General features: G+C 43.0%; 1 protein-coding gene across 1 annotated transcript in view; it reads left to right on the top strand.

Annotated features, from left to right (window-relative positions):
- LOC141983137 (serum paraoxonase/arylesterase 2-like) overlaps positions 1 to 17,706 on the top strand; it is a 48,777-nt gene extending 31,071 nt beyond the window's left edge. Inside the window, exons 3-9 of the mRNA XM_074945887.1 lie at positions 2,273 to 2,328; positions 3,937 to 4,102; positions 5,761 to 5,887; positions 8,617 to 8,817; positions 9,502 to 9,583; positions 11,822 to 11,950; positions 14,618 to 17,706. Coding sequence (XP_074801988.1) covers positions 2,273 to 2,328; positions 3,937 to 4,102; positions 5,761 to 5,887; positions 8,617 to 8,817; positions 9,502 to 9,583; positions 11,822 to 11,950; positions 14,618 to 14,776 — 920 coding nt within the window. The 3' untranslated portion in view covers positions 14,777 to 17,706. The remainder of the gene's footprint in view (positions 1 to 2,272; positions 2,329 to 3,936; positions 4,103 to 5,760; positions 5,888 to 8,616; positions 8,818 to 9,501; positions 9,584 to 11,821; positions 11,951 to 14,617) is intronic.
- Positions 17,707 to 18,069: the final 363 nt, after the last annotated feature.

Raw genomic sequence — 18,069 nt, forward strand, 5'->3', positions numbered from 1 at the left:
TTTCATGAGAGAGGGTTTGTGATCAGGAAAATTCTACTAATGAAGTTCTGCAATGCAAGATAAATGGGAGTAATCTTCAGTGAGCTGTAGTTCAAACACTGGAGAAACACCTTCAACAAGGACAACTGAATGTAGAAAGCTTTCGTTTCAGTGTTGCCCCTCCCCTTGTAAAAATCTAATTGGTGATTTGGAGTAAGGAAGTTAGAATCCTGTTTTGTAAATCTCTGCTGTCCTAAAATGGTCTTATTCAGGATGGCTCAATGGAGGGTGCAGCACAATGCAAAAGCTTGCTGAACTACCTTGACGTAGGCTGGACATTTTTCTTTCATGGAGAAAGTACCTCTCAGGTACTCTCAGGCATCTTAGAAAGTATTAAAAAATTAAACACACACCTCCATTCTCTTGCTAACAATTATTAAATCATCTTTTAAAGGCTTCCACCTCCCTCCCCAACTTTCCCACTCCTCATCTTTTTCTTGTGGTGTGACTTCCTTAGGTCTGATCTATGCTAGCGATTTTAAAGACTTCCCACCATTGTTATTACGAGTGAAGCTTCACCAGTGGTAGATGGGGATCTTAACTATCATGCCATCTAAATCTGTTCAGAGCAATAGCAACAATAAAAAACTTTCTGGAAAAAGGCCAAAATAGACACAGGCCTGTAGGAGTGGGATCATTGATCTATAGCTTAATAATGTCTTCTGTAAAAGAACTACTCCCTCTTGTGCACACATAATGGATGAGGGAGGTTGTTTAGCAAAACGTAATCCAACAAATATTTGAATGGTAGTCACAGGTTTCTTGTCTAACTAGAAGATAGTTGAGAAATGAATGGTCAATATTTGATTTGTTGTGCAATCTCTTAAAGGTAGTAATGAACACTTTAGTGCGTAGCTTTTTCTCTAGTTTATCTGCTTCATAAACTTGTAATTTAATTTTCCATTCCCAAACTTGGGAAAACTCCTTTGATTTTAGTGGAGATGAAATGATCACAGCTTGTTCACAAACCAGCATATTCTGCCAGCACAGTCTGTCTATAGTACTTATATGGCCCCCACCACTGTAGTATTGGAGCATCTCACAACACCCCTGTGAGGTAAGGAAATGCCATTATCCCCATTTTTACAGATGGGGAACTGAGCCACAGAGAGTAAGTGGCTTGGCCAGGGTCACACAGATTGTGTTGGAGCAGGAATGGAAAAGCCCTAGTATAGTTTCTTGTCTAACAGCTGCTCTATTGATGAGTCTGCAGAGATTTTCCTCTTAAAAAATGCAATACTTTCTGCAGGATCTTTAAATTTTCATTTTAAAGAATTGTTTAGAATTCTGTTTTGTGCTGGTCTCCTGAAAAATGGGAAAGGGTCCTGAGAGGAGCTACGAGAATGTGTGGTCTGGAAAAGCACCCTTTACAATGAGACTAAAAGAGTTCAGTCTCTTTAGTATATTCAAGAGAAGGCTGAGGAATGACTTAAGGTCGTAAACTACCTACACAGGGAGAAGATCACTGACACCAGAGGATTTGTTATGCTAGCAGGCACAAATGTTACAATATCCAGTGGCTGGAAGTTGAAGCTGGCAAAGTACAAATTGAAAATGAGACAAATTTTTAACAGTGAGGGCAGTTAACCACTGGAACAGCTTACAGATGTGGTAGATGCTCCATCACTTGGAGTCTTAACGTCAAGATTGGATGTCTGTCTTAATGAGATGTTCCAGGTCAGCCACAAGTTATTGGGCTATTGGAACCGCTGGGTGAAATTCTATGGGCTGTTATGTAGACGGTTGGACTAGATAATTGTGTTGGTTCTGGCCTTAAAATCTATGGTCTACACTTGCAGTTAAACAATGTTCATTGCTGGTTTCGCAGCTGATCTTATTGTCAGAAATGGATAAGTTTTCTAGTATAGACTAGGGTTCAGGTCAGAGGGGACTAGATAGCTAGGACAGAAGGGCACCTGGAGGTCAACCTTTCAAACACAAAATTCAGTGGTGCGGGGAGGAAGCACATGTCTGAGTTGTCAGACAAGCCTAGATCCTAGAGAGGGGGTAAACTTGAACAGTAACTTGGAATTTGTGCACTGTTATTTTCAGTAGCTTCTGAAGCTTCTGCTAATTCTTTAGACACATGGTACGAGTAGCACAGTAGCTGAAAACAGTATCCATTTGCTATCTCTTGAAAGTGGAATTATGTGAGAGAGAGAGAGAGAGAGGCAGCAAAGATTTGAGTAGAAAACACTTCCTGAATAAACCACTTCTCTGTCTGTCTTTGCAGAAAGAGGTTCAGAAGATATTGACATCCTTCCTGATGGTCTGGCTTTCATTAGCTCTGTAAGTACCTGGGCTCCTACCTCCCCACCCTATGCAGGTGTTTGAGTACTCATTTTTTCTGCACCGGAGTAACACCTGCAAATTGCAGGCTGAACATTTTCTGTGCACACTGCTTCCTGGGAGTAATGCAGACTTAAGTTAGCTCAAACTATATTTCTTCCTACTTGGGGAAGTTCATTTCTTAACCTTGCAGTGTTGTTGTGGCTATTGTTGTACAACCTTTATCATTGGCACATGTGACTTTACATTCTCCTGGTGCATTGCCAACCCAAAGTATTCAGCATTTGAGTCAGCCTCCCCAAATCAGGAGATGGAAAAAAATCATGATTTTTAAGTCTCCCTTAAATTAACTTTTGGATTCTTTTTGCTTATTTCCTCGTTATTGAACCCTTAGGGTTCACATATTCAAGCTTTTCTCCACAGCCATAAAGGCTAGGAACTGTGTTTTGCTACGTGAATGCTGAGAGTTTCATTCATGTGATTCCAGCAACTGTCACTATTGGAAAAACAACCAATATTGCAATACGTGTGATAGCATCCGTGTCGCCAACTCTCGCGATTTTGCCTAGAGGAACTGTACTAGGTATTAGGTAGTCTCCTTACCCATTCAGGTGCACTTAACTGTGGCACTGCAGCTTTGTTTGCCCATATTTTGAAAACTTTTTGAACAGATAGCCTGGATCAGTTCAGAGATTCCCTGTATTACCTTGCATGGTAGTGGTGTTCCAAAGCTGTAGTCATCTGAGCTGTCTGAAAGCAATGACGCTGTGTCCTGAAGAAATGTTAAAGTGGGGGAACATGGAACTGAGAGTCAGGAGCCAAAAGGGGTAGAGACAGGATGGATACGGCCCTTAGAAGTCACTTGAGATGGGGGGAGAAGAATGGGGGGAGGGAGGCAGGAAAGCTGGGGGGAGAGGTGCTTGTTTTGAAAGGGACCAGCACAGAGTGGCTGGGTGCATATTGCAAGTGGGGATCTGCAATGTTGGGGTCAGAAGCCCTGTGTGGGTATGCAGCATTGTCTTGGGATAACCAGCACAGGGAAGGTAGATGCCTTGGGGGGGGCGGGGGGGAACTAGCATCACAAGAAACAGGAGTGCTCGGACAGGGTCTGGGCAGAGCAGTAGTGGCTGGTGGCTATTGAGGGGAATTACCAGCACTGAATGAGGGTGCTGGAGCAGCACTGTGGATGCGGTGGCAGTTTGTGGGGCGGAGTGTTCAGAAAAACAGTGGGGAAGGGATGTCTCTGGGATGCAGCAAAATGAGGGAGCTTCTTTGTGGAAGGGTGTCATAGCAGCAGGTGGATGTGGAGAGGCAGTAGCACTGTGAGACTATTTGGTGGTGGTGGGGGAATCAGCAGTATATGGTACAGAGCATGCACAAATGTGGCTGGGTTGCAACATGAGGAGGATGCAGGCAGCATAGTGAGAGAGTTAAGGAGGGATCAGTTGATTAGGGAGAGCATAAAACAAAAAATAACAGGAAAGAGACGGGATTAGTACAGTTGTTGCTGTATCATGAGATGTATCCACAAACCAAAACAAAGAGTTAGTCTTGGCAGCTTTGTTAGGATCCTCTTAACTTTCTTGTTGTGTTTACTTAATCTTAAAGGGTTTAAAATATCCAGGGTTAAATAGCTTTGCTCCAGACAAGCCAGGTGAAATATTTCTGATGGATTTGAATGATGAAAACCCAAGAGCAATAGAACTGAGAATCAGCCGCGGGTTTGATCTGGCATCATTTAACCCTCATGGGATCAGCACGTACATAGACAAAGGTAAGAAGACTGTTAAATGGAGACAAGAAATCTCAACCTAGAGATTTATTATTATTATTTATTATAGGTAAAACCCTTTGCTCTCCCTGTCACCCTCCATGTTTCACCATCAATAACCTGATGCATGAGAAAAAAGTCTGATCCAGCAGATCTTCGTATATTAAATCAAAAGAGCTGGCTGTTTGAGATTGTACATGTGTTTATATAAACTGACACACTCTGTCTTCTTCAAGATATTCAATATATGGGGCATATTTCTATAACTATGGAGAATGTGGGAAATGTGTGTATTTTTATGCATATTATGTGTGACTCAGTTTGTCCACTCACTTTTGTATTTTGGCCTAGTCCTACTTGGTCTCAAGGGGTTAACTTTTTTCCAGAGAGACACATCAGGAGTGAAGGAATAAGCATTGAATGGAGTGGGCGTGGGTCACACATTTATTTCTGGGCTGGCATGAATGAACTATAAACACGTGGATAGAGCTACCTTGGAACTCCAGTGGGGAACAGCACCAGACCATTAATTTTTTTTAATGACACCTGGTGTCTTGGAATATGGGTGGGTGATTACATATGTGACCACAAACTGAACACTGGGAAGGGCAGCACTCATGAAAACACCATCACTGGAACCTGAAACAAAGGACATAAGTATTAAGGGGCTGGGAGAAGGAACTTGTTCTGCCTGTGGGAGAAGAGTATTCCAGTCTGGGACTGTTGCACAGCTGCAGGCATGCTGTCTGTCTTCCAGGCCAGGGCAAAGAGGGACCCTCCTAACCAAGAAAGGAAGAGCTGCCAGGTTAGGGGGGAGTTGTGTGTTTTAGCCTTTTCTTTACCATTTTAACAGGATGTCCCTGCACACTGGGTTCCTGAGGACTAATAAATGATGTCTTGTTTTGGAAAGGTTGTCTTGTGTCACTGCAAACACATTGGTTGTATAGCTCCCCAGAGGAGAAGCCTCCAAGAAGGGTTCAAGATCATTTGGACCTGCTGGAGGAGCTCCGGTGGGAAACGGGTGCTGAAGGCAGGGACCCAGTCTTTGAGCTGTGGGGCTCCCCCTTGAGTAGAGGGGAGACCCATAAGGTATCACTAAGGTCGCACTCCCAGAAAAACAGCAAAAGAGTTGGAGGCACAGCATGCCCTGTAATATCACCGCAGTAACCAGTTGCAGGTTTTGAACGCTTTACGGCATGGGTGTTTAGTAAGGGGAGTAGGAGAAGACAACTCAGTGTATGGAAATATAATGCCTCCATTACTGTTCAGATTCTGCAGTTCTGGTGCTATGAGCCTTAACTGAAACTCTGTTGCCCGGCATATAGAGCCTGTGCACAAAGAACATTTCTCTTCTAGCTCACTGCACAGTAGTGACCACAAAGGGAGACTGGCTTGTGGCTGAAATGAAGCGCTGGTTCTGCAGCTTTTTGGTACTGAATGACTGATAGAAACGTGGCATCCTCTAAAGGCTCTTTCTGTCCGTAGAAGACCCTTCAGTCTATCGGCATCCCCCCTACCACCTCACAGGGGTGTTGGGTGTAAATACATCAAAAGGCGCTTATATACTACAGCGGTAGAGGTAGATACATACCAGACACAGACATTTAAGCTGCCGTGTCCTTTTTGTGAAACTCAACAATTTTTCCACATTCTTTCTTTAGATGACTCAGTGTACCTCTTTGTTGTGAATCATCCGGAGTTCAAGAGCACAGTTGAGGTGTTTAAATTTGTAGAAGATGAAAACGCTCTTGTACACCTGAAAACTATCCGCCACGAACTTCTGTCAAGGTACTGCATCCAAATCACAGCACCTGTCTCCATTTGGCTAAAGGCTGTTTTTGTTAAAGCTCAATTTATATTCAAGGAAATGTAAACCCTAGAGGACCTTTCCATTTTATGTTTTCCCACTGCTTTCATCAGTACTTCACATCTGGATACTGCCAAGCTACTACGCTTCTCTCCCGTCTCCTTTGTAAGTTAAGGCCTGGATCCACAAAGGGATGTGGGTGCTTAAAAGCCCAGGTTTAGGTGTCTGTCAGTTTTAGGCACCAGGGCAACCCATAAACCCCTGCCTAACACCACAGGCACTTACATTCACTTGGCACCTACATTTTTGCTGTAAAAGTCCCTTAGGCACCTAAGTTTCTGCACCTGGGCATTTGGATGCCTAAGCCACTCTGATCGGGGGAAGATAGGTGGGGGGAACACCTATCGTGCCTGCAAGACCCATTCCAGTAGGTGTGCTCAAAACACCCTTAAGTCTATGCAAAACAAATGGGGGGTGGAAGAGACAGCAAACATCCCTTATAGCCTATTAGCCCAGTGGTTAGGGCTCCCACCTGAGATGTAGGAGACCCTAGTTCAAGAGGAGAAGGGATTTGAACAGGGGTCTCCCACCTCTCAAGTGAGTGCACTGGGCAGCGTGATTTTTCACACTGCCTCTGGCCCTATCAGTATTTAATTAAAGTGGAGCTGCTTCAACAGGAGAGATTGAGAGAGACCCACATTGGAAAGGTTTCAGAGTAGCAGCCGTGTTAGTCTGTATTCGCAAAAAGAAAAAGGAGTACGTGAGGCACCTTAGAGACTAACCAATTTATTTGAGCATAAGCTTTCCTGAGCTACAGCTCACTTCATCGGACATTGCATCCGATGAAGAGAGCTGTAGCTCACGAAAGCTTATGCTCAGATAAATTGGTTAGTCTCTAAGGTGCCTCAAGTACTCCTTTTTTCTTTTTTCCACATTGGAAAGTCTCATAGTTCAGCAGCTATGGCCCTCACCTCAGAGGTGAGGCTGCGCTTTAACGTTGGTAGTGCAGACATACCCTAACTCAAGTTTTGTGTATTCCAGTGATTTTTTTCAAGGCTCCTATAAGCTAGGTGTTGCAATGCTAAGTCCCTTTGTGGATCTGGTCCTACATGACTTCATTCCATATTTGGGAGTAAAATGTCACAAACCCTCCCAAACACTGAACCAACCCTGACCAGTGTGCTCAGGATGATAATGTCCTGCTGTCTGGATTGGATCATGAATGTGGGGTCCGGCCACAGGGCAGACAGGAAATAGGGCACAAACACCACATTGATTGTATGCTCTGTAATTAGATTTCACCAACCAAGTAACAAGTGTGAACTCCCCAGCCTTACCATGGAGTGACATACAGTCCCCTTGGGCTATCTTGTCGATCGGGCAAGCCTGCTTCAGTGATGGATGGTTCCTTCTACCAAAAATCACAACAATATTCAGATTGCTCCCATTCCCAGAGGACCAGTCATTTACCCTAAGTCAGTTGTACCCCACATCTCTCACCAAAGGCAACTCTTGTAGCGAGTCCTGTAATAAACTAACGAAAGATTTATTAACTAGGAAAAGGAAATAAGAGTTAAATACAAGGTTAAAGCAGGTAACATACATGCACAAATGAGTTAGTCTTAGATGACAAAAGGTAATAGAAATTTCTATAATAAGCAAACTCCATATTTCCTTTAGGGCTAACTCAGGCAAAACAGCTGGGGGGGTCTTCTGCTTGTGCTTAGTGATTCTTGCCCCTTTAGAGTCCAAGCAGCAAAAAGAACCCTGTTTCTCCTTGGGGGAGAAGAGGGGGAGGAGTGCAATTAACAAAGTCTTTGTTCTTTTGTCTCACAATGGCTCATTTGGTTTAAAAGGCAGCCTGTAGGAAGCCAGCTTTTGCATTAGAGAAGGCTTCTCTCCTGTTTGAGTTACACAGTTACAGAGGTTTACAATGCAAATGCTCAATATAACTTTATACCCTGGGTTACAGATGTTATAAGTGAGATCAATAGATGCACATCTGACAAGCATTTCATCAGGTCTAAACACATTCTTAACAACTTAAGATCTAGGTCGGGGATTCTCAAACTGTGGTCGAGACCCCAAAGTGCGTTGTGACCCCATTTTAATGGGGCCACCAGGGCTGGCATTAGACTTGCTGGGGCCTAGGACTGAAGGTAGAAGCCCAAGCACCATCACCTGGGGCCAAACCAAAGGGCTTCAGCCCTGGGTGGCAGGACTCAGGTTACAGGCCCCCCACCTGGGGCTGAAGCCCTTGGACTTTGGCTTCCCTGCCCTAGGTAGTGGGGCTTGAGCTTTAGCTTTGCCCTTCCACTCTGAGCTGGTGGGGCTCGGGTAGGCTCAAACTTTAATTCCCCCCCCCCCCCTCCTGGGTTCATAAAGTAATTTTTGTTGTCAGAAGGGGGTTGCGGTGCAGTGAAGTTTGAGAGCCCCTGATCTAGGTTAACAATGCTAACACGCAGGTGAGCCAGACTGGTTTCTACCTATGCATTTGTCAGTGTTCAGTGAGGCCCAGGAGCCTTGGCATGAGCTAGCATCTGGTTTACCAGTGCCTCAGATACCAATTTAAGTTTGTTCAAAGGTGTATATGGTACCTCTCTCTGTCCTCTATTGTAATCCAGTTTCATACATAATTATAATTTTTCACTACATGAACACTAATTCTCAAACCTCTGTAAAATTTGTTCACTCCATTTTCTCATTTCAGCTTGAATGATGTTGTGGCTGTGGGACCTGATCACTTCTACGCTACTAATGACCACTATTTCTCTGACTCCATCTTGATGTACTTGGAGATGTTCTTGGGTTTGACCTGGTCAAATGTTGTCTACTACAGTCCAACAGAAGTTAAAGAGGTAGCCTCTGGGTTTTACTCAGCCAATGGAATTAACATTTCACCAGACAAAAAGTAAGTCTCTTTTGGTCTCCTTATACATTTAATGGACCAAATGATGAAAAGAAACTCAGACAATATTCCTGAATTTTACATGCAAATATTTGCATGTGCAGATTGTGTGGTTAGTCGTCTAAATTGACTTGTGGGTGTACATTTGGTTAGTTGACTGGGTGCTCTTTGTAAAATACGGTTGTAATAAGTAATCTGAAGTGATTATATAACTTTTATATAATTTTATTCAACTATTGGTGGTATTTTATCCAATAATATCAAAGAAATTACATTTTAACCAACCTGATACTTACGTTTTTTTAAATGCTTGCAAGAATTAATGGATAATATTCCTTCTAAAATTGTAATAAGGGCAACTGTTCATTTAACTTTTACAGACTACCACAGCCTGGGAGCCTGTTTCAGAGTGTAAACCATTTGTACAATTTGTGACTGGTATTTTTACAAAATATGTATTTGTGACACTATTGATCGGAGTCCTGGTTGTAACATTAAAACACCTTGGAACACCATTAGTACTTCAGGCATCTGTCTTGAGTTCAGTGTGTGGTGGACAGCTTGGAATTCTTATAAATATTTCAAAATATCAGTTTAAAGCTTCTAAAAATCAAGGCTTACAAATAAAGAATCAATTTACTTTTATCTCTGTGTAGACACCTTGTTAATAGACTCTTTCGTTTGAAGGTATGTTTATATTGCTGACCTGCTGGCTCATAGTATCCATGTTATGGAAAAACACGCTAACTGGAGTCTAACTCAATTGAAGGTAAGCGGTTTGCCACTTAAAACAAGAGCCTAATCCATGTTTGAAATGTAGTGTGTACCCTTTAGGGAGCCTAGATCTCTCAATCATAGCCTGATTATGGGTAGAGAATGTGTTAATATACATGCAAACCAAACTGCTGGGGGGCTGTGGTTGGCTCCTGTGGTACTGAGGGGAGAGGTATTCCTGTGGAATTTCATGTGAGCCATTATTATTGTTCACTGCAGCCTAATACCAGCAACCTTAAAATGAACCTTGAATTTGGCCCTGATCACGTTCTCCTTCGAGGCGCTATCGACCTGTTGATGCAGTTAGTGCTCATTCATTAATGCAGCCTGCAAACAGAAAGCAGCTTTCAGAGCAGCAAGTAGTATCTGACTGGGAAACAGAGGGCAATTTACAGAACATAAATATTCCAATTTTCCTGCCTGGGGATTTGGACATCTCCCTTTTTATGTCAATGGGAGTTACTTCCCTCCTGCCTAGAGATAATTGGTCCCATAGCATACAAGGCAGGTGTTATGAGATGGTGGTAACACACCTGATATGCTACGGTAATTATGACATGTGGTTGCTGTGGGCCTGTAGAAGAGGCTGTAACATGTTTCACACATCTGTATTAGCGGAGGGGCTCCTGTTGTTGGTAGTTCTGTAAATTGCCCCAAATGGTTTGGTTACTGTTCCCTATATAATAATGGGATCTGGGGGTTAACACACAAACTGGGTAAAATTTCAGATCATGAAATAAATGCCTGCAGAGTGAATTAACAGGCGACGTTCCAGCTAGGAACTCGGATGTTCTGATTTGGGGACCAATTCACCTAGCTATTTCTAATACCAGCTTTTTAATGTCTGTTCAGCCACTCATGTCTCTTTCCCTCCCCCACACCTACACAAAGGATCATAGAACCATAGAAACATAGGGCTGGAAGGGACCTCAAGAGATCATCTAGTCTACCCCGCTGAGGCAGGATTAACTCTTTAACTCTTCCATATTTTCAATTTACTTTCCTTTCCATGGATTTCTTACTCAGACCTCAGATTCTGGAATTGGTTCTGCTGCATCCTGGTCCCCAGCATAAACCAGAGCAACCTCAGGGCTGCTCTAAAATACCAAGACTGTCAACACTCTTCCAAGGCCATTCCAGCAGCTGGGCATCAGCAGATGTAGAGATGTTCTATTCGCATTCCCTATACCAGGCGCTGAGTTGATGGTTTAGTAGCTGCTGCTATAGGCTTTTCCCCTATGCTGGGGAAATTCTCAAGGGGCTGATTACACCAGCTTTAAGGCTGCTTTAAGCCACTGGAGCAGCACAACCCAGCCAAAGGGGAGAAAGGATCTGGCCCACTATGCAGATGATCTATTTTTAATATTAAATATTTGTACATGATGCCACTGGCATGCATGTCATTGTACGTAGATATTCAAAGACATTGCCTCTGCCCTGAGGAATTTTTATAAGGAAGAGGCCTTTGTTTGGATAGTTACCTGGAAATGGGAACATCTGCAGTTACATTGGATAAGATTATTTATGAATAAAAGTTTTGGAAAGGATAGAAACCCCTCTGGACAAGTTTTTCCATAATTGCCCAGTTTCAGCTTCTTACACTGGGGTTTTGCACTGAAGCATCAGGTGCCTGGCCACTGTTGGTGACAGGATATTGGACAAAATGAACCATGGGTATGACCCAGTGTGGCAGCTGATAGCATCCCAGCAGATAACTTTCCCAAGGACAGCTTTCCTTTCCACCTGATCTGTCTCTTCTCCTTGCTGGCCCCAAGAGTCAGTCTCCTTTTTTCTTTTTGTTCCATTTTAATTCAGGTTGTCAGTCCTAGCTGGGAGGGACACTGCCAACTTTCATGCCTGTAACTTCCATGCCTGTAATGCACCATGCACACCTATATAAAAACATAAGGCTTGAAGGTGACTAGGGCTAATAATATGCCCCTTCCTTCAGCTCTAGAAGCTGGGAATGAGTTGCTGAAGCAAGTATGTAAGTATTTATAATGTCCTCATCACCCTCGTATCTGGGCAGTACAGCAGATGGTGCATGTTGACAAAAGGTGTAGTGAGGGGAAAATCTTATGGTGGTTTCAGTCCAAATTTTTAAAAGTGTTACTGAAAGGCATAAATACCTTTTGAGAAATATGCTGATTATGAATGAATAAAGAGAGGCTATAAATGAAGTTTGTGACTTCGATGTGTGTGTCACTGTGTTGGGTTCTCCCGTGTTTGATAGGTGCTGGAATTGGACACACTAGTCGATAACTTATCTGTTGATCCTTACACTGGGGATATTTGGGGAGGATGTCATCCCAATGGCATGAAGCTGCTCTTCTATGATCCTGAGAATCTTCCTGGTTCTGAGGTTAGTTTGACAGATTCTTTTGGTAAATTAGACCGTGTCTATACTGTAAAACTATATTGTTTTAACTAGAACAATATAACTAAAGTGGTACAACTGCACCCTCCCTCCCCCCCCAGTGTGGATGCAGTTATACAAGTATGAAAGTGTTTATACTGGTACAGATTATTCCGTTATGGGAAGGAGAATAAAACATTCTGGTGTAAGGTACCTTTATACTGGTATGACTGTGTCCACACTTGGGGTTGTACCAGAATAATTATTTCCATTAAAACAAACACATTTTTCCCCCTCACTCCATATTCCTAACCAAAATAGCTATACTAATACAAAATCTGTGTGTAGACAAGACATTGGAGTGTCTCTTCTAAAACAAAACAGAAGAACAATGCAGAGCTTTAAAGCAATACTTCAGTCTGGTTTCTGTGGAATAGTGCTATCAGGCAGAAAAATCCACCATTGACGCTAATCTCTGTAGCATTTAATGGTGCTGAAGGGGAGAAACATTTCAGTTCTATCATATGGTATCTTTAGCCATAACCTCAAGGCACTGGTTATTGTGGATTATGTGAATCCAAGTATTTTTTGTTAACATTCCTGAATAAAACTAAATGCATCGGAATCAGGAAATAAGTTAAGCAGAAAGGCCCCTTTGGAAATCTCAGCTGGAGTTAAGCAACTGGCTTCCACTGACTTTCAATGGGAGTCATGGGTATAACTCATTTAGGTCCCTTAGAAAATCCTAGCTGATGTCCCTGATTCACCATTGCGTTACTCTGCTCCGAGGCTCGAGTAACTGCACTGATATCTGAGGAGATACGCTGACATTAACTGGAGTAGCGGTTAATCAGGCTCAGATAGTTCTTGAGAATGGGCACTTCTTCAGCAGGTCACCTGAGAGAGCATGCTCCCTCTGGAGTGTAGACTTGCCAAAGCTGTGGTCCTCATCTCTGCCTTCCCAGGAACATACAAGCAACAAGCCATGCCTTGACTTGCTAAAACACTTAGACACCAAGATGACAGAGATTTAAAGAGCTATCAATATGGAGTTCATCAGATAGTGATAAAACTTACCCAGTGGATGACAGCTTACAGGACAGAGCAGAGAGTCTGATCTGCCTAGTGCCCCTGCTTTATTATGGCTACACTCCCACTTTCCCAACAAGTTATGTTCGACATGCTGCACAGCTGTGACCTCTCAGCCACCCTCACTGAGACAATCCCTCCAGCTGCTTGGACCTTGATCCTAAATCCGAGCTGACTTCACCCTGGATTCTGTGAACCACGAAGCAGAAAGTGCTTCTTCAGGTAGGGTGGTGGAAGGGCAGGGCATATGTACAGTGAAGAAGATTGGGAAGGTGTGGGCTGCGGTCAGAAATAGCTTAAAGTAGATGGGTCTGGAAAAAGCCACAGCCCGCTTTGCTTTTTTGACCTGCAAGATAGCAACTGCCAAGAGAGCACAGCTCACAGCCATGGAAAAGGTGATACATGGATGGGTAGGGTGGAATTTCCAAAAGCACTAAATTGAGGTAGGGAGCTCAAGTCCCATGGACTGACTTGTGCTTCTGTGTCATTTCAATGCTTTTGGAAAATCCCACCCCTTAGCTAACGTTTCATATTAAAAGGAATTACCCATGCATAACCTTTCAGACTCCATTTCCCTCCTAACTAGTGGCTCGACTCCAAATTTACTTTAAGAGCTTGAACTCAGACCATTGTGAGCCTTGCCAGATAACATCTCTTAAAATGCCTCCATAACCACCAGAAAAAATCTCCATCTGATCGTTCAGTCAATTCCAGGCTGCTTTCCCTGCAGCTGCAGTCTAATTAAATGTTGATGAACCTCATGTTTGGTGCTAGCTCAGTTTAATTGTATTCGTAAAAGAAATATTGCCTGAGAATAGAGCAAGGCTAAATTTGTCCTTGTTCTTTCTCATTTACCCTTTAGATTTTATAATGGCTACTAGTGAGCTGCTTTCTGCCATCCTTGCTCTTGTGTGATTTCAGTGAGAGTATACCATTAAAATACCAACGGGAACACTTGAACAGTATGATGCTCCTCCGTGTGAATAAGAGTGGCTGAATCTGGTCCTGTGGGTTTAAACCTTTTTAAAATTTGACAAATTGGAAAGGTTCAGAAAAGCACACCAAGAAGTCCTGTCTATTTAGTTTAACAAAGAGATGGTTAAGAGGTGACTTGATCATGATCTAAAAGTACCTAAAAAAGGAAGAGGATTTCTGAATTAGAAGGGTTTTTTTTAATCTAGCAGACGAACATACTGAGCGATCTAATGGCTGAAAGCTGAAGCTAGACAAATACAGACTAAAAATGATGTGCACGTTTTTAATAGTAAGGTTAAGTAGCTGTAGGAACAACTCACCTTGGGATGTGGTGGATTCTCCGTCACTTGAAGTCTTTTTTTTTTTTTTTTAAATCAAGACTGTAGAGCTTTCTGAACAGTCTGCTCTAGTTGGGAGCTTAATGCAGCAATCATTTGGTGAAATTCTATGACCTGTGTTATGCGGGAGCACAGATCTTAAGGTCAGAAGGGACCATTATGATGATCTAGCCTAAATTAATATGTCCTGTCTGTGCTGAACTCTGAACATCAGCGTCTATAAAAGTAGTACACCTTCTGTATTGACTGCCTGTAACTCTTCCCTCTTCAGGTAATCCGGATCCAGAACATTGTTTCTGCAAAACCTACCGTGACCCAGGTGTATGCTGAGAATGGCTCAGTGCTTGAGGGAAGTTCAGTTGCTGCAGTGCATTCTGGGAAACTGCTCATAGGCACAGTGTTCCACAAAGCTCTTTACTGTGAACTATAGTTCACTCTGGATAGACTTTGTTAGGGGGGAGGGTTCAGTTTCTTTTAAATTGCTAATTCCAAGCTACATTGCCATAAGTCATGAAAATGTATTCCTTGCCTTCCTCGCCTCAAGGAAATAACAAGTTCTGTTCAGTAGTGAATGGAAATGGATTTAAAGGTAAAAGAATGTGTGTGGGATTGTTGTTGGCCTGGGATCTTCCACATTAAAGTGTGGACGTAAATTACAAATTCAACATTAAAAGAAAATAGCTGAAAATGAGTTGGTTCTTGAGTTACCAAGTGGGATCAGACTTCAGGGTTCTGTTTCTCTGGGAGAATTGATGATCTGCCTAGTGTGTAAAATAGTGGAGGCAGTGTTGAATAAACACGTCATTTCATGGTTTGGGTCACTAACCCAAGTGCTTTGGGGGGGGGGGGGGGCTCGTTTTCACCCCTCTGCCAATTTTCCCTATGCTGTCAGAAATCATTTGAAACCCATGTGTTGCCTTATCATGAACCTGTTCTCAGACATACTCTTGCCTGATTTGAGAGTATTAGGTGCATGATTTAAATAACCCTTCAAGGAATGAGTTCAAAAATCTCTACTTTCTGAAGAGGTCTGAAATGCCTTAACCAAACAGTGCCTTGGAGCCTGCAGTCTCCGCATACAGCCAGGGGAGCAGTGGTGAAAACTGCACCTCAGGGAAGGCCTTTAGCACAGAGAATGCAGTTTGTGCAGTATATGTTTAATTACCATGCTGTGTGAAACTGCCACACTCACGCCAAAGGATTCTACCAAACAAACTATTATAATGCTGTTTGCTAGAATGACACAGTCCACTCTGTGTAATCATTGTATTTGTGAGGCTCGTATGACCTTTGTCTGCTAGCCAATATGCTACTCCACCTCCTCTAGGCTAAAGCATTCTGCTACTGTTTCTCTGGCAAGAAGAGAGGCAGTATGGTTTTGGAGAGTGAACTCAGGGACAGCTGTGTTGCTAGGGACAGGTTACTTAACCACTGTCTTGCCCTTTCTTCAGCTGTAGAGTGGGGGAGAGAGATGTCAAGGGCACAGAACAGTTATGAGGAATGACTGAAAATGTGAAAGCAGCATCACCTCAGTGCTAGCTCCCTGATCTGCAATGGGGGAACGCTGTACTGTATCTGGTACAACACTGATGCAGGAGCAAGTATCTAGGCAACCTGTCCTAAAGCTCTCTACCCATGGCTGGATGAGGATGGGTGGAGGGACTAGTAATATTCTAAACCAGGGGTAGGCAACCTATGGCACGCAAGCTGATGTTCAGTGGCACTCTCACTGCCCGGGTCCTGGCCCCCAGTCCAGGGGGGAGGGGGCTCTGCATTTTAATTTAATTTTAAATGAGGTTCTTAAACATTTTAAAAACCTTATTTACTTTACATACAACAATAGTTTAGTTATCTATTATAGACTTATAGAGACCTTCCAAAAATGTTAACATGGATTACTGGCACATGAAACCTTAAATCAGTGAATAAATGAAGACTCGGCCCACCACTTCTGAAAGGTGGCCAACCCCTGTTCTAAACCATGAGAGCAAAATGTCAGCCTCCGAGGTAGAATTCTAGCCCAGGGTTAAAAAAGGCCTGATGTATTATCAGCCAAAGAATAGAGAGAGCTGCTCTTGGTTCCCTTCCCTATTGCTACCCCTGCCTCCGTGTTCAGGTTAGACTCTGCTCGCTCCAGATCCTCTCTATGATGTCTGAGCCACTTTTCCAGACATGTCTAGCATCAGTGCTGCTAATGGGGAGAGAGCATTGTGCAAAGTGAGCAACTCAGGTGTGGATGCTACCAGTGAGTTACAAGGGGATAAAACAGTAAATTTCCTGTACCATGGTGGCTAGGTTGTTGTGACTTGGCGATCTAAGGAAGTTTTTAATTTCTGCACTACTAGATTACTTTCTAATCACAGCACAGTTTTTGGCAGCAGCAACTCCAGTCAGGTGGAGAATGCATTGTTTTTACAGAAACACCTTAGGGCCTGCTGGGGTCTGGCTCAAGGGGAATACAAAGCAACTGTATGGCCCCTCACTGGCTACTCTAGGGGTCATGCCAGCATGTGCAGAATCAGTTCTGCACCCTTTCTCCACTGATGGGCCCCAGCTCTAGTGGGGGTGGGGAGAGGCATGGCCAAGGCATTCCTGTGACCTGGCTATTTGCTCACTGCTGTAACAGCCCAAGGGCTCATGGGAACCAGAGCACAGGTTAGGGCTGCCCCACCTCAACCACCCCTGGAAGCTAACTAGAAGCCACATGTGATTTCCTCAGAGCGGTGAAGAGCCTGGGTCTGGAACAGAGGGGAGGTGCCTTACATCTGGTGCAAACTGCATGTGCTCTGAGGAACTCTGCATCAGTACCAGCATGAACCTAACCCCCAAATCCCAGAGAATGCACTGTGTGCTCATTTGCCTTTATTTTAGGGGGAACAAACTGGCTCCCCCAGAAGCTTCTCTCCCTGCAGCATTTGTTTAATATGAACAGTAGGGAAAGCACAGCTTCCTCCTCCCCCACTTTTTCCAAACAACAAACTGGGCCCTTTTGGGGGAAGTACTAATAGAAAGTCACATCTTCAAATATACTTAGTTCTGGAATATGCTCTAGTCTTGTGGTTAATTAAACAAAATTCTTATAAGGAAAAACATCACCTGAAATAAATAAAATGTTGATCTTTACGGTATCATGTTTCTGATGAGCAATATATTGATTTTTTTAATTTGAAATTGTGGCATCATAATACTCAGTGGCTCATTATAAACAACATTTAGCTTTACTACTCCCTGTGCTTTTCCTAATTCATTAATAGATGTAGAGTGTCTAAAATGTAGTTGATTGTAAACCTGGTAACCATGAATGTTCTCATCTTTATTAAAAGAAATTACACCGCAGAGTTCTTATACAAAATCTGATCCATCTTTAGATTAAACCTTCTTCAAATGAATGTAAAATGATTTGGAATCATCATTTTGTCCATTATCCTAATTTTTGGTCCTGTATTGATCCTGGTTTTTATTTTAATTGTAGCTGTGTCTCTTCCTCACAGCTGTGGTATGTATGTTCTGCTGTCAGTCATGAATTCTAAGATGTAACAATGGAATGGGGAAAAATTAAATGAATAGCTACAGGCATTACTACTATATCATATATATATATATATGAGATATAGTAGTACCTCACAGTACATTAAAAATCATGCAAACGCATTATCTTATGCTTACAAAACTCTTTGGCCTCTGAGGAGCCATGTGTTGTCAGTACCGGGGGCCCTATGCTGC

This window comes from Natator depressus, chromosome 2 (genome assembly GCF_965152275.1).
Source record: "Natator depressus isolate rNatDep1 chromosome 2, rNatDep2.hap1, whole genome shotgun sequence".
NCBI classification, from domain to species: Eukaryota; Metazoa; Chordata; order Testudines; family Cheloniidae; genus Natator; species Natator depressus.